We start from the raw sequence: 19,772 nt of genomic DNA on the forward strand, positions 1-19,772 counted from the left end.
CAGCCCCAGAGCCCCTCCGGACCGACGGCTGCCCCGTCGTGTGCCGACCCTTCGCCCCAGCAAACCCTCACTGGGTGCAGCACCCTGAGGCGCAGAGCCTGGGCAAGCCGTGCTCCTGCCGCACCACCATCTTGTCCCTGGACCTGTCTTCTCCTCCTGGACCCAGCTGGAGGGTCAGGGTCTCCCTGGGGAGCGCAGGGGTCCCAGGGGAGTGTCTGGCTCCGGCCCTGCCTGGCTGCGCCTCTCCCGTCAGGTTTTGTTCTCCTAATTGAGCCGAGATCCAGGCCAGGCGCCTGGTAAACGGTTTATCCTCCCTGAGCAGCGGGAGAATGTCAATGCGCAGGGTTGGCCTCTCCCTCCAAGGAGAACCGGGGACGGGCAGCAGGCGGCCAACACCATCCTTGCAGCGGCACGGCAAGGGCACGGCCCTCGGTCCCGTTGCCCGGTGTCCCGTCGGGGCGAGTCCCGGTGCTGGTGGGTTGCGGGGAATAGTCCCGGCGGTGCCCCGAGCAGCCCGGGGGGGGGGGGGGGGTTGTGTGGGGTGTGTGTGGGGGGGTCCGGCCGGGACAGCGGGAACCCTCTCACCCCGCTCGGGTGTCCCGGGCGCACCCGGGCCCGGCCCGGCCCGGTAACGGCGACCGCTCTCCATGGTCCTGAGCCGGCCCCGCCGGTGTCCCGGGGGCGGCGGGGGACCCGCGCAGCGCCGACCCCCTGCCCAGCCCAGCGACCCCCGACCCGGCCAGCTCGGGGCTGGGCTGGGGACCCCCTCCGTCCCCCCCCTTATCCCCCCCCCCCCCCCCCCGGTGGGGCAGGCAGGCTCCTGCCCGCCGCGGCTCGGGTTTCCCCGAGTAAGCGATGCCGGTGCCGGGCGGGGAGGGTGCGGGCGGGAGGGGGGACCTGGACCCCGCCGGGGTGGGGTGGGGGGCTGCTCTCCCCGAGGGGTTGGGGAGGGGGCTGGGGGACCCTGGACCCTGGGGGGCGGCGGGGGCAGAGCCGGGGGGTGCCCAGCGCCCGGCGGGGGGGTGGGTGGGGGTCGGGGGTGCTCCCACGAGGGTTCGGGGTGGAGGGGGGACTCGGCGGGGCGGGGGGCCTGGAGCTCCCCCGGGAGCCGCTGACGCCGGTTGCCCCGGGCTCGGGGGGTCCCGGCAGCTCCTCGCCGGGTCTCCCCGGTTCCGCCCCCCCCCCCCCCCCCCCCCCCCCGCCCCGGACTGTGGACCCGGGGCAGAGCTTCTCCCGCGGGGCTGCAAAGGACCCGTGTGCGGGTACCGGGGGTGCTCGGTGCCGTAGCCCCCCCCCCCCGGCGGGGCGGACCGGGGGCGGGGAGCCCCGGGGAGGCCCGGCCGGAGGATCCCGCCCACCGGCCCCGCCGCCGCCGCCGGCTCCGGGCCCGCCGCGCTGCGCGGGGCGCGGCCGCTCCGGCCCGGGGCGCGGGGCCGCTCCGCCACCGCGGGGCTGCGCACGGCAGGTGAGTCCGCACCGGGACCCCCCCCCCCCCCCCCCCCAGCCATCTCCCCCGGCCCCCGGTGCCGGGAGCGGGCAGGGCGGGAGGCGGCGGGGGGACACACACACACCCCGTGGCGGGGGACGGTCCCCGGCATCGCTGAACTGAGCTGAGCTTCCCCCGGGGAAGCACCGGGGCTTCCCCCGCCCGCAACGCCCCCCCGGTGCCGAGCGGGACCGGGGGGAACCCCGGGCATCCCCGGGCTGCGTTGGGTGTACGGAGGGTCCCGGAGCCCGCACAGCCCCGCCGCGGACAGCCCGTCCTGCCCCCGGGCACCCCAACCGCCCTCCCCGGGGCTAGCGACGACCCCCCGGGGCGGGCTGGGGACCCCCGTGCCCCGCTACGGGCTGGGGACCCCGGCGTTGCGGCAGGGAGCTGGTTGTGCCCGTCTTCGCTGCGGTGCGTGGTCCGGAGCCCCGTGGCTGGGGATCAGCCGAAACCACCGCGGGGCCCTGGAGAGCCGCATCCCACCCGCGGGGGTCCCCCGGCACCCCGGGTCCCGTGGATGAAGCACCCCCTGTCCCAGGTCACTGGCTCCCGGCTCAGCCCGGCAGGTTTCCCACGGTGACCGGCCCTGTGCTCGCCCCCGGGCAGCGGGAGGTGGCCCCAAAGGGCAGCGTTCGCCCCAGGTTACTTCTGGCAGACTTGGGGGGCCGGTTCCCCCACCACGCTGATGTGCTGGCGTGGGGCTGGGGTCCTGGTGTCCTTTGGCTGCTCTGAGCCCTGGTCCCCGCTCGGGGACCTCGAGGAGTCCCAGGGGAGCCGGCAGCGCAGGGGTCGGCTCCGCACTGGTGTGACCTTGGGGTGTTTTGGCACAGTTGGGCTGCGTTACGGTGCCCAGCTGTCAGGGTGCTCGCCCAGGCTGCGCTACCGGGGCCACCCTTGGGTGGGCACCTCTGCCCCTCGCTGGGGACCCCCGGTCAGCACCCAGAAGCAGGTTTGCTGCTGGCAGGGCACCCCGGGGTGTGTGTGGGGGTTGTGGGAGCGGCAGGCTGGCTTGCCCAGGATGTGCCCGGGCGGCACAGCACGGGGCTTTCCGCAGCACAGAGCTTTGCCTGATGGGGTGCCACGGGGTTCCCTTTGACGCCGGTGTCTTTAATCCTGGGATGGTGAGAGAGCACCTGCATCCTGCCCTGATGGCTCCGCTGCCACGGCCCTGCAGGGGACGGCCTGGAGCCTCTGGATGTGGCGGGACCCACGGCTGGGAAAGCCGGGCAGCGCGCTCGCAGGGCTCGGATGTGGCCCTTATCTGCTGCCACCACCCTGGGAACTTGCTACATGCTCAGCTCTAGTGAATTTCCTTTTTCTGTTTTTGTTTCTTTCCTGCTGACGTTTTTCCCCTCCGGAATAAAGGGCTGGATGGGGACCATGGTTACAGGGTGGTGTGGGCAGCCCGACCCCGCGGACGGGGTGGCACCGGGCAGGGAACAGCGGTGCCCAGCCACCCGCCTGTGCCGATCCTCTCGAAAGGGGAAAACCCAGTGTGTGTCAGCTTGTGCCCCGGGCGCTGCCGGAGAGCGGAGCCGGAGAGCGGGAACCTGCTCTGCCTCTGCCCGCACGTGTTTTCCATCACGTTCCCCAGAGGCTGCCTGCAGCGGCTGCTTGCCTGGAGCCAGGGCTCGCTTGCTGGTGCGTCCCGCCGGTCGCCGCTGCAGGATGTATCTATCGGCCTTCTGCGAGCGAGCGATCAAACTGTCGGTGACCTTGGCGGGGTGGGAGCTCACCCCCGCCTCTGGCTCAGCCCGAGCTGTCTCTGTTCGTTATAGCCCAGCTGCCGGCACGCAGGAGACGTGCCTTCGCTCGGCCCCTCGGAGCCTGATCCTGCTGCACAGGAACCCCGAGCGAGGCCGCTGATGGCAGGGGATGGGAGGATGCGTGAGCTGTGCCGGCTGGTCCTGTCCACGTCCCGGTCCCTGTCCCGCGGCCAGGCTGCGCCGGGGCAGGCGTGATGCTCGCAGCTGGCACGGCGGCGGTTCTGCCTCTTGGCACCCCTGGTCTGACGCCGTCCCCTTGCTGTCTCCTCCATCTCAGATGCGCCGAGTCGAGCCGAAACCACCGAGATCCACCGGGCCGGCGGCCACGTGACGAAGGCAGCGCGGCACCATGCCTGTGGCAGAGCGGGTCGTCCTCCGCTCGGTGACCATGTGGCTGCTCCTGCAGAGCCTTCTCCTCCTGGCCTCCTGCCTCCGCTCGGCCGCCGGGTTCCCCAAGGGCTGCTACCCCTCGGAAGAGGACGGGCTGAAGACCTTCCGCTGCAGCAATGCTCGGCTGACCGAGGTCCCCAGGGACATACCCAACGACACCAACAAGCTCTACCTGGACTCCAACCGAATCCCCTTCCTGCCCCGCGACGCCTTCCGGGACCTGCCGCTCCTGCTGGAGCTGGATCTGTCCCACAACGCCATCGCCAGCGTCGAGAGCGGGGCTTTCCGGGGGCTGGCAGAGCACCTGCACTCTCTGGACTTGTCTTCCAACAGGCTGGTGTCAGTCAGCAAAGACGCCTTTAGCAACCTGAAGGCCAAGGTCAACCTCTCCGACAACCCCTGGCTGTGTGACTGTCGGCTGCAGGAGCTGATCCGCACGGTGGACCTGGTGGCCGGCTCCTCGGGCGGCATCGTGTGCGACTCCTCCGCGCAGGAGGAGCACGTCGGCAAAGCTTTCCTGCAGGTGATCGCCGACACGGACTTCTGCAACGTGTACAAAAAGACCACGGACATCGCCATGCTGGTCACCATGTTCGGCTGGTTCGCCATGGTGATCTCCTACCTGGTCTACTACGTGCGGCAGAACCAGGAGGACGCCCGGCGGCACCTGGAGTATCTCAAGTCCCTGCCCAGCAAGCAGCGGAGGTCGGAGGAGTCGTCCACCATCAGCACCGTGGTGTGAGGCACCGGCATCCCGCAGGACACGGGGATCCGCGGAGCTGGGGATCGGCCACTCCGCAGGCTTGCCACGGCTGCAGGAGCTGTCACGAGCCACCATCATTCCAGAGAAATAGTCACAGATTTGTTCTGTTCTCTCCAAGGAAGCGGCGTCTGGCAGCAGGAGCCACGGCCGGCGAGTGCCTGGCTCTGGCACAGCGAGGGGTGAAGTGGCTGTGGCCAGGGGCGGTTATCGGCAACGAGCACAGAGCAGCCACGGCATCCGCCGGCTGCCTCTGAGTTACAAAGGACCGGAGAGACCCCGAGCATCCCCCCGGCATGCGGCCGTTGCTCCGGCCGACCTGGACTTTCAGACTTCATTTAAAACTTTTATATTTCCTTTGCAGAGATCCCTTGGGGCATTAAGGAAATCAATGTTTTAATCCCTCCCCGGCTTACCCTCGGCTGCCCGAGGGATGTTCCCGGCAGTGCGGGGCAGCCTGGACCTGGCTCCCTGCCTGGGTGGGCAGCGGGCAGGGCTGGGCTGCGGGGAGGAGCGGTACGGCCACAAGGCCAGTGCCCTGCCGGGTCGCCGACCCCGGGACGGTCACGGGCTGTGACCGCAGCCCGGCGGGACCGAAGGACAGGGCGGGAGGTGGGGACGCATCGGTTGGGAAAGGCAAGAGGCAGGTCCGGGGGTGCCCAGCTCCGGCTCTCGTGCTGGACGGTGCCGCCCCATCTCCCCATCTCAGCCCCCGCTGCTCCCCGCTCCTTTCCCGGCACCCCCAGGTCAGGCGGAGTGAGGGGTGTGGGGGATCCCGCTCGGAGACGGGGTGGCTGGTGGGCAAACCCAGCACCTTCCCCCTCGGAGCACACCGTTTCTATAAAAAGCAAATGGGGAATAAGAAGCAAATGGGAAATGAGCTCCTCTGGGTCTGAGCCCTCCGGGGCCCCCAAGGGATGTGGGTGCTGCTGGAGGGGAACCGAGGGGTCCAGGCGGTGGGTCCAGCCCTGCCGGGATGTCGGGGGGAGCCGGTTTCCCCTCGGTGCTCCCTGGGGACCACGTAGGTGGGTGTTTGCAGCCGGGTATCACCCCTCCCCAGCCTGCTCCGATCTGCCGCCGGAGCAGAGCTCCCACCTCTCACTCAAGGACTCACAAGCTGCCGACCGGTCACTGTGACGGAAAGCGGGGATGGAGGGACCCGCCGTGGCTCCTCCACCCTCTCCCCACTCCCGCGCTGCTGGCAGGAGCCTGAATTTCCCCTAAAATGCCCCAAAGTCCCTTCTTGACACTTCCAGTATTGGGCTGCAGGTTCCTGGTGTTGGTAGGTAGAGGCGAGGCTGGGGTGCGGGGGGCTGGCGTGGGTGGGGGTCGGTGCCCACCTTTGGGCGTGCAGGGTCCAAGTGGCAATTCAGAGCAAAGCCAGAGCAGACCCAGACTCTTCCAACCGAGTGTCTGGCCCCTGAGAGAGCTGTTTTTGCTGGTTTTGCCCTTTTTTTAAACCAACTGAAGCTAAATTGCCTTAATTCACCAAGAGCACCAACCAAAGCTGCTTGAACGTCCTCTGTACCGGGCCAGACCCAGCTCCAGCTGCCCCGGAGCAGCGGGACCTTATTGCCAGCTCCGGCCTCAGACCCTGGTGCAGGCAGCGTGTTTCGGCGCAGGCAGGGCTCCAGTCCCTGGCTGCTGCCCATCCTGCCGTGCCCCGGTGCCGGCGGGAACCGTGGGATAGAGCTGGCCGGGAGCGGCACCCGCGCCCTTCCACAAGTGCCTACTTTCCCAGCGCAGACCAGGGGCTCTGCAATGCACAAGCACCTCAGCCCCAGCTCCAATCCAGGCATCCCCTGGGCCCGCAGCCCCACGGCAGCTCCCCCCCTTCCAGACAACCGGCTGCGGAGAAAAGGGGCCGGGGGGACCGGACCGAGCCACCGTGAGCGGCGGCACCGCGGCCCCGGGTGCTGCTCCCCTGCGGACACCCCCGGGCGGCTGCTGTCGTGCCCGTGGTGTGCGGGGACACCCGGGACCGTCTCACCTAATATGTGTTTTGTTTAAGGGACCTTTTACGTTCTTACTTTATACAACAATAAAGTTGGCTTTTACTTTGGAGCCTGTGCCTGGCGTGTGCTGGTGTGTGCATCCGTGGGGGGCACGGGGTGCTGCTCCCGCGGCAGCTGTGGCTTTGGTCCGAGGCGGGTGGCATCCCCCTGTGCCAGGGCCACCCTGGTCCCCGGTGACATCCTGGCCGCAAAAGGAGGATGGAGGGTGCCCACGACAGCCGATGGCTTCCCAGAGCCACGTCCTGCTCTGCTGGGTGCTCCTGGGCTGGCGCTTTCAGAAACACGATACTTGGTCCCTCCGGTAACCCTGCCTTCGCCTTCAATAAATGAACACCCTGCGGCTCAGCTCCTGCGAGCACGGCTCAGGTCGCTGGCACGGTGCCGGTCCCCGAGCCGTGACGTGACGGGACCCAGTGGAGCGGTTTGCCGGGATCCTGCTCTGCTCCCTGCCCTCCCATCCCCACCAGACCAGACCCGGGCATTGTGTGGCACACGGGGCAAGGACCACGATGGCCGGGAGGGACAAGCCCTTCCCGATGCCCGTGGTCCCCGTGAGCAGCCTCGTCGGTCACGGCATCCGCAGCAGCCCCGTACTGGTTTACCGGCACCTTTCCCTACACGGTGCGTGCCGAAGCATGGTGCTGCAGAGGGTGAAACCTGGGACCTAACGCGGAGTGACAGCTCCCGCTCGCGGGACATTAACCTCGTTTGTCACTCGGCTGTCTCCAGACGCAGCGTGGCATGGCGCGGCCGCGACAGCCTGCAGACCCCGGGCTCCCGAACAGATGGCTGCCGTCCCCCACCCCGGTTCGCTCCCCGGGGACCCTCCTCCCGCGGCCCCGGGAGCAGCTGGGGAGGGCTGGGGGATGCAGCAGGACGGGCGGCCCCGGCTGCCACCCCGACCGTGGGGCTGTGGCTCCCCGGCGTCCTGCCAGCGTCCCTCCATGGGGCTGGATAACACCGAGCCCCCAGGGACTCTGGGGAGGCGTCTCCGAGCTGCTCCGAGCCTTGAGTCGGACAAGGACGGGACAACCGCAGCCGTCCCCGGGGGCGATCGCAGCCCCGCGGGCAGGGAATCGCACGAGGTCCCCTGAGACCGACCCCAACGCTGGTGGCTGCTCGCCAGGACCCCGGCGAGGGCTTGTGGCAGGGCCAGCACTGGCTGGTGTCCTGGCAGGTCTCGTCCCCAGCTCTGTCCCCTCCTGTGTCATAAAAAAATCTGCGGAAAGCTTCGGGAAGATAACTTGGTCTGGGACGGACTGAATTGCTTTGGATTTATGCTGTTAGTAATATCGGGTATTTGATCAGGTGTCACGGGGAATGGGGAAGAGTTGGGATTATGGGAATATTTGCAGGACGTGCCTGCGGCCGAGCCGGCGTGTCGGAGGGGTCTTGGGGTGATCTGGCCGAGCACGGGAGGAGGCCGGGGGCTCACAGCCTGCCGGGCACCTGAGACGGCTCCCATCCCAGGGAGGGATTGTTCTCATCTCACCATTCACTCGCCGGCAGCAGGTTGCTGTGGGCAAGCTCCTGCCGGGGAGCTGGGAGCCGGCGCTCAGCGTCGGTGGGTGCGGGGGGCTCAGCGTTAAAGTCAATACTTTTCCTTAAGCGAGGAAATAGAATCATCTATTTTAATACTGCATTTCTGGGTAATTCATTTCCTGATGTACTGTAGATTTATCTGCTGGGATCAGTATCAGGAGAATTAGCAGCTTGACCTCCTTCTGTACCATTCCAGCATGCCGGTAAATCTCTGTTATTAACTTCCAAGGTCCTCTGCCCACCTGCGCTGGGTGGGTGATTAACCAGCCTGCCTGGGGAGGGCTGCTCTCCTTCTCCGGGATGGAGGAAAATGTGTCACTGGGGCAAGATTTAAGAACCGGGTCCTCGCTGGTGGTGACGCCTCTTCTGCTCACCAGGCCCCGAACCCCCCCCGGGAGCCCAGGGACCGAGAGATGTTCCTGGGAAGCCAGGCTCTGCATAGCCCCCGGCTCCACTGGATATTCGACTATTTATTGAGCTCGCTGGTGGGCAGGGTGGCTGCGGGTCCGTCCTTTCAGCAGCGGTGATGGGGGCTCTGCTCTACGCCGGGGGCAAGCATTTGCTTCTGCAGGGGTGTGTGTTTTGGAAGAAAGGTAAAGCAATATTTTTCTCAGCCCGTGAATGAAGCGTGCTCAGCAGTCGCGGCCCCAGACTGCATCCTGAACTTTTAACTGATTAGATTTAGAAGAGGGAAGGAAGGATGTCTAATTGTTTAATTTCCACAATTATAAAAATATTTATAAATAATTAGAACTGATGGCAGCAATTACACTGTGATTAAAGCTGGTCTACACTTCATCAACGGCCCTTCAGTTATGTAGCCTTATTTATTTATTTTCACCACAAAAAATCCATTTACAGTGGCATTGCTGCCAATAATGAATCATACTTATTCAGTGCCTGCAAAGGACTCATTAATCCGATGATGTTGCTTGTTATAGGAACGGTGCTGCGCAGAAAATGTGGTCACTGGACTTCGGCTGGAGGAAATTTCATTTCAGTGGATAGGAAACCAGAGCAGAACTCAAAATCACAACATCTCTTCCCGTGGTGTGGTTAAGAGCTCAGCGTTTAAGCCAGCCGCACGTTCCCCTCCTGACTCGCCGTTAATTTTCCCTCCCACCCCTCATGCAAGCTGGGCATCGCTGGGCAGAGGGATCATTTCTCTGATCGCCATTCTTTTAAGACGAGGTTGTGTCTGGTAATAGAAGAGAGGGACCTGCAAAGCTGCCCCTCTCAGAGAGAAACGTTGTCTTTCCAGTCACTTTTCCTGCCTCTGCGGGAGACGTGGGGCCGTCGGCATCCGTGGCTGGGGCTGGTGCTCGTGTCCGTCCCATTCTCCCGTGGGAGCACCGGGCTCCGGCACTGCGGCTGCGGCACCCACCGCCTGCCCACGGCCTCGCTCCGGGCCAGGATTTAGGTACCAGAAAACAGCACAAGCTCCTTTTTTTTCTTCCCCCCCCCCCGGTTCCAGTTCAGCAGAGCACTTGAAAATATGCGTAATTTTATATCAACAATCGGTCCCATCGAGGAGTTTGCTGCGGCTGCTGTACCTAAATAGACTTTGCCTTTCACACGAGCCCCTTGGCTCCCAGCTGTTGGCTTTGACTCAGCAAAACAGCCGATCCCCTTCGAGCACTGATGTCCCAGCCCTCCTCCCGCTTCCATAAGAGATAGCCGCACATGGGATTTCATCTTTCCTAACACACATCCTTGCCGAGGCGCAGAGCTGCATCCCGGGATGCCCCCGTACTGCCCAGCCCAGAGCACCTGCAGTGTCAGCCGGGGGATCTTGGGGACCGAAATGACACCCTCGACTCTTGGCCAGGCTTCGTTTTCAAGTCACTTTCCACCAGAGCGGCTCTTGGACTGGGTCCTTGTGGGGAATTCCTGGGGGGGATGGATTAGCCGGGGCTGCACCCAGGGTTTCCTTGGCTCAGCCCGCCCCATCCCAGGTGTGATGAGTTCCCGGGATGTGCTGATCCCAGGGCACCTGGCCCCGCTCCTCCCTGCCCTCCCTCCCCACAGCCCCTCTCCTTTTAATCTGCTGGGCAGGCCGGTGTTCTCCACGATGTTGAAGCGAGCTGTAAGCTGCAACGTGTCACGCTGGCAGCTCTGTGACCTGTTCAACTCCTGTTGACTTAAATTTAGAGAAACAGCTCCCTCGTCGGCTAACAGAGATGCTGTGGGGAGTTACGAGACAACTTTCCCGCTGGAGCAGAGATGTCACCGTCACCCCGGCAGACGCGGTCCCGTAACCGGCTAGCCGGCGCGGCAGCTCTGCAGTGAGTGCTTTAACATGTGTTTGTTAAGTGTTTCTCAAGTGGTTTGTTCCAGGTTGGGAAAAGGCAGCTCTGATGTTAAAACAATGGGCTTTGGCTTCCAGTTGCCAGATTATTTTTGTCATTTGTGGATGTTGAAAAGTGCTCACGTGCTGTTGGTAGGCAGCCTGTGGGAAGGGCTGAGGTACCTGAGGCCTGTGCGGAGAAGGGGACAAGAAGTTTTAAGCTCTAAATTTATTATTTGTGAGAGTTCATCGCTACTCTTGAGGTGTTGTAATCATCCTTTGCAAGGAAGTGAGATTAGAGCTGCGTGGTCGGGGCAGGTTAAAGCAGTGCTTTCAAGGGCTGAGCCTCACAGGAGCAACCAGGGGTTCCCCCGCTGCACCGAGCGCATCAGCTACAGCCCATGTTTCCAGGAGGAATGTGTGTAAAACCAGAGTGGAGGAAAAAAAGAGCATTTAAAGCAGGGATGAAGGCTCTGGCAATTTCTTGTGAGCTATTGCAGCTGGGGGAGGTAGAGTGTGATCATAAAAAGTAAAGGTGAGGCAAAGTGAGAGCCGATGAGAGTGATTTGTAAAATCTGAAGTGTGACAGCGATTCAGCAGCTCGAGAGAAGGGAAGGGAGTGAGCTGCGAGGGATGGTGGGTCGTAAATAAAAGATTCGGCTGCGTTTGGGGCTGTCACAGGCAGTGAAGGCCAGGAGCTCCAGCTGGATGGAAACAACTTTCATACAGGAAAGGTCAGAGGGAAGCCATTTCCCATCAGTTTTTCATGAAAGTCTCCACAGAATTAATGACACACACCCCTCTGTGATGCAATACTGAAATATTTGACCTATTTTTCTACTTTTAAGGCCCATTGAAAAAGTTGAGGCACTATAAGAGCTTCCCGTATACCTCCAGTTTTTAGAAGGAGGAGGGAGTAAGTGTTCATTTGTGACTCGCTGTTGCACTTAGTACCTACTTAGTGCTTTTTTTTTTTTCCCCATAATAATTTATGCATGTGGCATTCCTCTGTTCCAAAATAGGCCAAGAGACACAGGCAGCAATCGCCGAGCCCGTCTGCTTAAGCTGTATAAGCCTGAACCGTGCACACAGTGTCCAGTTGGCAGCTAAGATAATCAGCCTACAGGCAGTTTAAATGCTCGTTACAGTACATTTTATTCGTCAGTATTTAATAAGTAATGATTCTGAAAAGCTTGGAGCATGGTCTGTGCCCATACCATCTCCTGCTGTGTTCCTGTCAAAATGGATAAGTTAAACTGGGTTGAATCTGGTCGATTTTTGGATGAATACCCACCAAGGAATTTCTAGATGCCATAAGAAGTTGCAGCTATTGAGTAGGAGGTGCTCTTTTGCTTCACTTAGTCCTACACAGTGCAAAAAAGAAAGGAATGGTTCTGTGCCGGGAAGCCGGGCATGGCTTTCCATGGCCATGTGTGTGCACAGGCAGCGGGGCGCAGAGTCCCCTTTGCTCGGATTGCGGGGGGTTACACCACCATTGCACAAGCACCTTCGAAAGGGGCCACGTTGGCCGGCTGTGCTTCGTGAGGGAAAGGAGGGTGAGAGTTCTCTGGTGTCCCTTGACAAAGTGAATCTGGAAGGCAGCAGCTCCCGGCAGGGAACAGCTTTCAGAGCTTAAAAACAAGTTCTAAAAGCCCGTGTTCCGCTAGCTCCAGCATGGCCTCGGAAGGCTGCGGCAGGCTGGCTGCTCCGGTGGGCTTGCGTGGCCTGTGCTCTGCACCGTACAGGGGCTGGTCAGAAGTCAGGGTTACTTGTGAAGCTCTTGAAAGTAGTAAAATAATCTTTACTAAGAGTGCTTTATGAGCAAAATGGTCAATTGCTGCAGATCCAGCAGCTATCCTTCAAAAGCAGATCGGAGTAAGTGTTTTCTGGGAAGAAAACTCCCATTATCTCAGTGCTTTGGCAATTTGTATCTTGACTTGTTACTCATCCGGTGAACTTGACAGGAATTTACAGCTGGTGTAAGAGGATCATCTGCTCGTACAGCACAGCACCTGGGGCCAGCAGAGCTCTGCCATGAGGATTTGATGCAGCTGAAGGAAACGATGCAGCAGCAAGCAGGCGGAGGAGGCTCTGCAAGCCTGGCCACTTCCCCCCCTGGGACATACCTGCTGCTTTCTGGGGTGCAGTGGACAAAAAGAGAACCATAAAAGCTGGGCCCTTAATCCTCCTGACTGCTGGGCTGTAGGATTTGTTGTTAACCCTCTCTCTTGCCTCAGAGACCCGATTTCACTTTCCACTCTGCTGGCGTCTGCTCATCAGCAGAGCTCCCACGGGTGGAGCAAAATGGAAAGCCCTGAGCGGGTCAGTGTCCATTAACTAGTGCATTGTACAGTTTTGCACAGGGCAGGCTGGAACACTTCAGACAGAGAGGGAAGGGCCTTTAGTGTTTTTAAACCACAAAGGTTAAACACTTCTATTAATATCTGCTAGAAATTGCTCATAGAGATTCTGGCATATGTCATTATGGCACATAATTCCACTACAACTGCCTGCCATCTTTCCCTGAATTGTTTATAGCTCCTTTACGTGCTCTGAGCAAACTGCAGCACAAAGCTGTCTTGTGTCTGGTGTCACCACCAAGAGACAGACTTTTTGCACTAACAGCCACGTGACAAACTTCCTTTTTTTTCAATGAATTACTTTACCTTGTGTGAACGCTTCATTTTATGCCTCATTTTTACAGTCTACGTGGTCCCTGAACAGAGAAAATCTAGGGGTGCATGAATGATGAGGTTTTGCAATTGTTCAAAAATGAATGTAGGATTCCTGAATCATCAGCTAAAAATGAAAAGAACATCACACAACCAATAATGCTTTCACAGCTGCTCTTCGGTTTTCCAATTTCTGCCGTCAATTTATTAGCAAGATCTTGCTCCGTACTTTTTGACTCGAGGCCTTGTACAAATCTGGCAGGTCACTTCGTTGTTAGGGCTGTAAGTTCCAGGCTCACACACCACTGCGAAGAGAACACAGTCAGCGTTTCAGCCAGCTCCCCTCTGCCTCAGCCAGGGCTGGGACCATCAGACGGTACCACATGCCTTCCCGACGTTGTAAGCGAGATCTCATCCTTCCCAATCTCGCTGAGCCTGCCTCTCACTAAATACCCCGAACTCCAGAACTAGCAGTAGGTGCTGCTGGCAAAAGATCTTTTAAAACAGTTGAGTGTTTTCTACCAGTGCTACCATTAAGGTAATTGTTTCTTATTTGCTCTATATCCTGAGTGCCCTGGAAGAAAAAACACTTCACTGCTTCCACTCAATTTGGAAACACAGTGACACCTATAAACACACTAACAAACGCTGCCAGCTTGCTTTCTGTTCCTATCAGTTTTTTTAAATCTGCAATGTGAATGTCTTTCCGAAAGATGAATGGAAATATTGCTTTTGACACTGATATTTACCAAATACTCTTCAGAGAAACCGGTGATCAGAGCTAATCAGCTATATTTAAATCAATATATTTTATATTTACCACAGCAACTAGCGCAGTTCTTGTGGGTGATATCGTTTTTCCCAAAACCTGGTCGACAGCTGTCAATGTGAGTAACTGAGAAACTGTTGTCCACATAGTGTATTGTAGGAACAGTTTGAAACTCGTGCTTCAAAGCATACGTCTGCTTATTGAAAAACTCTCCAATTCGCTCTCTTGCCTAAAATTCAGAAACATTGGAAGAATAAAAAAGTCAGTTGTTTTTTCTTGATTTTAAAACTCAGTAAATACTTTATAGTCCTGATTACCACACACTGACCTGTCACCTTAACTGGGAGCCTTCCTTTGGCTTCGGAGGGCCTGGGATCAGACCCAGTATGCCATCTGATAGCATATATTAACGTTAAGAAGCCAGAGAGAACAGATTTTAGAAATCAGCTACAGTGGATTTAGTTTAAATTGTATTCCATTTACCAAATCATAAATCAAAGATTTAGTTTAGAGAACTGGAAGTTCAGTATACTACTATAAACATTAATGTTTATAATTCTTTATTCTTAGAGGTAAATATGAAGGAAGTAATAAGCCCCCCCCCCCCTTTTTTTTTAAACTGCTTGGATCAATTTGACTTAAAAACAGTTTTCCATCCTGAACGGAATTATTTGAAATCCATGAATCGTCATTTACAGTGATATTAATCCCACAAAATCCAGGTGAAGCTGGATTACTACCAGTCAAATCTGTAGATGCTAAGGCAGAAATTTGTGTTAAATATGCAGAGAAGGCACAAGGGTGGCTGACACAGAACCTCTTGAACTCTCATGTTTGTTGCATCTTCACAATCATAAGGAACCTGGTGGCAAACTTCTTCCCATCCTGGTGCAAAAGGATTGACTATGGGTTGGGGGGGGAAAAAGATAAATTTACATTTAATTTACAATGAATTAAAATACTTCAAGCAGGTGTCTTTAGGCTTATTTTGGAAAAAATTGACAAACAAAATGCATTACTGCTTTTAGCATCACTTCATCCTATCATACTCTCTTAATTTTGCCTCTAATTTGTGAAGAATGGAGTTTGGTTTTGTTTTTCTTTTTTTCACCTGTCACTGTCTGCAGTCAAGATCATGTTTTGAAACAGTTCTTTTGACTGGGTGCATTTGAATGTTGAAAAATGAGTGACTGATAAAAGGGGAAAAAACAAATTTAGTCCTGGTGGTTTCTACCCAGTTACTTAAATCGCTTTGTTCCAGTAAGAGTCAGAGGTCAAACAATAAAATAATGTGGGGAAAAATATGCTGGCAGTAAGAATGGAACCAAATTCTTACACAGTATCCTCAGATTACAGAAAGGGCTGAAGTTTCATGTAAACTTAAAACCTTTGGGTCCTCAGTTTGTTCCGAATGTTTCTTGACTTTACTGAGGGGAAAATGGCCAAGAAACTGTTCCACAACCTCTTGGATGGTCCCTCTTGGCACATGACGAGAACAGATACAGCAGAGAATGTGGTCAAAGCATTAATGAATAACTTCCTTTCCTCAGTGATAAAACATCTCTAAATTAGGGCAGCCATCAGGGTTGATTTAAGCTGTTTTGCAAGGCAATACAGCCACATCAGTATTACCATAAGGGAACTGTGAGGCTCTTGCTTTCAACCTCTGTACAGTTTCCTAGAATCAAGCAAAACCACAGAGGTCACAGACTTATTAAAAATCAAATAATGAAACCCAAATATGACCATTTTCCTTTTTTACAAAAAAATATAAAAATCATGGCATCTTAGCAGCTATCTCCTTTCAACAATCCTTTCCAACTGCACACCTTGAAAAGTAGCATTTCTTGCTAAGGTTGTAAGAAGTACAATACTACAAATTCCACATATAAACTGCATTTTAGCTCCATCTGTGGGCTAGCGAGAAAAAATACAGGGACTCCAAAAGAAAGCAGGGAAACAACTTCTGAAGGTATACTTGACTTTAATGTATTTCAGATGTTGTTTATAGAACTCTCAGGTTGTTTATAAAAATAAATGATCCCTCCCAAACAAACACTGAAATCTGTTACCTTGAAAACTAACAAATAGTTCGTGCAGGAGGCCTTGTTTTGGTCTCTTGATAGAATGGCATTTGTAGGATGACTCTATGATGTGACACGTCAGATCAGAGATGATGTTATTTAAGATTTTCTTTAGTTCCTCAAAGAACTGGCCGTTAGCTGCTAACTCGCATTCCCTTGTAGTAAAGCGAACAAATACGTGATATGCATGGTCAGCTTCCCTGTATGCTTTAAGGAAAATAGTTTGTGTGTGAGCTCTGCGGTGCAATTACAGATTGAATCTTGTACAGAACCTTATCATCTGTATCAGTGTACTTTGTATCTGAAATACGGGCTCTTATTCAAAAGTAAACAAATAAATAAAGCTTACTCATTAACCATAACAGAACAACTTTATCCTTGCCAGAGCTGACTCAAAGAGTAAGAGACATTTTGGTTTGAAATGTACAGGAATTTACATGCTTATCTTATGAGGCTCTGATCCCAAATATTAAAACAAAAAAGGAGGTAAATAGTAAAATAACACAGAACTAGCATGTCTACAAAGTTGTGTAACTGAAATGAATTTGGATTATGCAAAAGTATTCTATGCAATTATGGTGCATAGGAGTGAATTTTTTAAAAATTATTTTAGAAGTTAGTGGTTCTCAAGCATTTTTGGACACGTTATTTTGTGGGTGGGGAGGTGATATTGGTGAACAGTGGTTACAAATGGTGGAAGAAGGCTCCAGTGTGCTTCTTGAGCTGTTGGGGCAGAGAGCTCATTTGGTACCAGTGTATGTTCAGTTTGGTAATCTCTCCCACAGGAGACTGCACTCAGACACGAGCTTCCTTTTCAGATCTTGGATATCATTGGAATTATTGTAGCTCACTTTGTTCTTATTAAGGGTAGAGTTTATTTTATTCTTTGAGTGGCCATATGTTCGCGGTAGCAGTTATTTAAAACTTTTTCCAAACCTGGGATAGGGGTTGTGTGTGTGTATAAATATAAAAAAATTATTTTATATTCTGGGATAAAATGTTAACTAATTATTTCTTTTTATCAAGCCTTGCAATAAACATGCACTTCACAAACCCACCAAACTACAAAGGCTATGTGCATTAGCTTGCTAGTAAGTTAGCAATCTTACCGTATACCATGAATTTATATGCCTCAAACACTACTCTTTCTTCTTGTGTCGTAGTTTCTATGATTTTGTGAGAGAGAGTACAAGTGTAGGCTCCAGACATGGACGCCTTAAAACCCATCACCATCAGCTTTCCTGTTTCTGTAAGATTCACATACATTTGCCCTAGATTAGAAACAGGAGATACTTGATTACTGGAAATGTTCGGTTTCTGACGCTCTGCTCATTTAGAACGTTGGAAGGTGAGATCTTGCTCTTGTACATAATAACAGTGATTCATGTTAGTCTGAAACAGTCTAAAATTTATGACCTTTAGGACTTATTGCAAGTTTCCTTCTATCTCAAGCATTTGTAAATTTTTTAGAGGGAGAAGAGAAACATAGTCTAATGTCAGAGCTCGTGGAAAAATTTGACAAAGGACCAAGTGACTATTTGGACCCACCATCCTATTGCAGGGTGGCGTCAATAGAAACAGGGAAAATACGTGATTTCATGTACAGTAATCTACTTAGCCATTTGTGGTTGACTTTTTCCCTTGTAAATAGAAAACAGAAACTATTTCTCTGTCTCAGCGTATTTTCCTGATTGCCTCCCTGCTCCCCAAGGCAGAGGCTGTTTCTAAGTTTGTGGAAAAGTACTGTAAAAAGCCTGTTCTATTAGTGACTGGGGGAAAAAATAGCTAAGGCAGGCATGGTGGAAATCCTTTGTAGTTCGAACAAAGTGACTAACCTTCTAAATTTTTTCCATCTGGACCAATCCACAAGTACGTGGGATCTATTACTTCTTCTCGAGAACGAGCCAAATCCATACATACTAGAAATGGGCTATTTGTAAACACCTTAACATACACGTTAACTGTAATACAAGAGAACAAGGTAAATGAAGTGAAATGCTTCTTTTGAATGAAATCACCAAAATACTAATTTTGAAAAATATATTTAATGTAATGCAAGGTTTATTTTTCATGTTTGGACTTTGGAAAGTGTAAGGCTAATCTTTTATCTCCTTTTGCTCTTACTAATATGATGGAACTGTCCACAGTGCGGTGGGTGCTGACTGTGTGGAGGAGACACCTGAGTGCCACACAAATCATGTTGCAGGGTCACAAAAAGCACCAGATTTTGAGCCTGTTGCTGAGTGGGACCCTCATTTAGACATTAAATTTTCATAAGTGCTTATAGTAGCACCATGGGACAAATGTCTTTCTAAACCCACCTCCCCTCGTTACTGTATGCTATCAGCATCGTATTCTGGAGTCTCCAGCACTGTGTTTAGCTAAGCTTGGTTGTGTCACTTCTCTGTGTAGCAGTGTCTGCATCATGATCACGATGCTTAAAACTCCATTTTAAAAGTTCAGTAAGACCTAAATATATATACGTAAAAAAAAGACGAGTTTACCTTCCTGTTTGGTGTCGCCATAAACATAATTCTTTTCAACTAAATCAATAGAATGTTGCTCTTCCTTAGGTACAGCTCTCACTGTAGGGAAAAGGACTTAAGAATGTTACGGAGAGAATTCTAAATGTGTGATTGTTAACCATTTATTTTGTCCTAGCGGGTTTCTGTCTCTTGCCTTACTTTTTGTTTCTCCCTGCGCCCTTTTCTTAAAAACAAGGGCTCCCACTTGCTGCTGACTTGTCAGATTTTGTTGCTTTAGTGCCCAGGTTGCAAATCTGTCTCGATATACCAGGTTCCAAACTAGCTGGGCCTTTCTCTTTACAAACAGCCAATAAAATAGTTACAAAATCTAACTAGAAAGCTAAGGCTCTTCACAATGACCCCAAGGAGAAGCAGGAGGGGTGCAGCATGGTGACTGTGAGAGGGTATCGAGTCTTTGAGTATCGAGTCTGTGAGCCTTTGCCTTTTGGGAAACAGCAGGCAGATGTGCTTATGTGACCGCCCCCCAAGGAGATATGAAAATCATTAGAATTTGTGCTGACTTTTTCAGGCCACGGAGGCAGACTAGGGTAGCCCTGCCTGACCGCTGCTGCTCCAGACTCGGGTCAGGAGAGAGACGGGCACTGCTGGGATCCACACCTTCCCCTCTAAAAGGGGTTTTATCGTCAACTGCTGAAGGAAGGTCCTGCAACAGGCTCTCCACAGGCGGCCGGTGCCCGGCCGCCCGAGCCCCACAGCCGCCCTCTGAGGAAACCCCGCCTCGGAGGGGGCACCCATCGCCGCGGCCCTGCCCCTCCCTCCCTCCCTCCCTCGGTACCTCCAGTCAGAGCACCCAAGCCTGCCACCACGGCCATCATCCCCAGGAGACCCCCCGGGGGGGGAGCGCGGCCTCCCGCCGCCCCCGGCCATGCCACCGCCCGCGCGCGCCGCCGCCCTCCCCGCCCTCCCCCGCGCCAACGGCCGCCGCGCGGCGCCAACCGCCCTCCGCGGGGCGGGGAGGGGGGGGGGCGCGCGCGCCCGCCCGCCCGCCGCTTCCCGCCCTCGGCGCGCGCCCGCCGCTTCCCGCCTTTTCCTCTCCTCAGGGCCGCCGGGGGCGGGCGGGCGGCCTCCCTCCCCTTGCTCACCGCAGCGCTTCAGGCGGGAAGGGTGTGGGGAGGGTGTCCCCCAGCTCCTCGCTCCGCCGCCTCTTTTCTTCCTCGCCCACACCCTGTGCTTTTTAAAAATTCTTTTGTTTGGTGGTTTGGTTTTTGTTTTTTGGGTTTTTTTTTTCTTCTGTTTTTGTTTCAAAGGGCTGCAAGGTCTGTGGGCCGCTTGGCTAGTGGGGGACGGCCCTGCTTCCCGGGTGCCAGCCGCCCCCCTCCACCCCGGGCTCCTGCGCTGTCACGCCTCAGCCACATGCTTGAGAAACTACCACGTCGCTCTTCCACAGTGCGTAGTGAAATTTATTTTTGACTCGAAGGTGGTGTTTCCAGCTGCGTGGGCAAGGATAGGAAA

The 19,772-nt window shown here is 55.2% G+C and overlaps 3 protein-coding genes across 6 annotated transcripts in view; 2 read left to right on the forward strand and 1 right to left on the reverse strand.

Annotated features, from left to right (window-relative positions):
- The first annotated feature begins 452 nt into the window (after positions 1-452).
- LRRC3C (leucine rich repeat containing 3C) lies at positions 453-6,469 on the forward strand. 4 transcript variants are annotated; one of them, XM_030023355.2, is made up of 2 exons: positions 453-474; positions 3,533-6,469. In XM_030023355.2, exon 2 carries the CDS (start codon positions 3,605-3,607, stop codon positions 4,385-4,387), a length of 783 nt encoding a protein of 260 aa, XP_029879215.1. In that variant the 5' UTR covers positions 453-474; positions 3,533-3,604; the 3' UTR covers positions 4,388-6,469. The 4 variants fall into 4 exon arrangements, with proteins under 4 accessions (XP_029879215.1, XP_029879212.1, XP_029879213.1 ...); XM_030023352.2 differs by lacking the exon at positions 453-474 and adding an exon at positions 1,404-1,465; XM_030023353.2 differs by lacking the exon at positions 453-474 and adding an exon at positions 1,409-1,465 and having other exon boundaries at positions 3,268-6,469.
- Positions 6,470-10,157: 3,688 nt separating this feature from the next.
- The window catches only part of IKZF3 (IKAROS family zinc finger 3), a 51,814-nt gene continuing 42,199 nt past the window's right edge, over positions 10,158-19,772 (forward strand). Inside the window, exon 1 of the mRNA XM_030023167.2 lies at positions 10,158-10,247. The gene's annotated coding sequence lies outside the window, so the exon portion shown is untranslated. The remainder of the gene's footprint in view (positions 10,248-19,772) is intronic.
- On the reverse strand, positions 13,125-19,187 carry ZPBP2 (zona pellucida binding protein 2). The gene is given in 9 exon segments (XM_030023169.2): positions 13,125-13,226; positions 13,742-13,919; positions 14,508-14,593; positions 15,763-15,981; positions 16,884-17,045; positions 17,610-17,735; positions 18,279-18,359; positions 19,096-19,156; positions 19,158-19,187. Coding segments are annotated over 9 exon segments (1,041 nt in total). The 3' UTR covers positions 13,125-13,128.

This window comes from Aquila chrysaetos, chromosome 8, assembly GCF_900496995.4.
Source record: "Aquila chrysaetos chrysaetos chromosome 8, bAquChr1.4, whole genome shotgun sequence".
NCBI lineage: Eukaryota > Metazoa > Chordata > Aves > Accipitriformes > Accipitridae > Aquila > Aquila chrysaetos.

Bases quoted from the DNA above. Each gene is read 5' to 3' on its own strand.
- LRRC3C (XM_030023355.2), top strand. From the start codon at position 3,605: ATGCCTGTGGCAGAGCGGGTCGTCCTCCGCTCGGTGACCATGTGGCTG.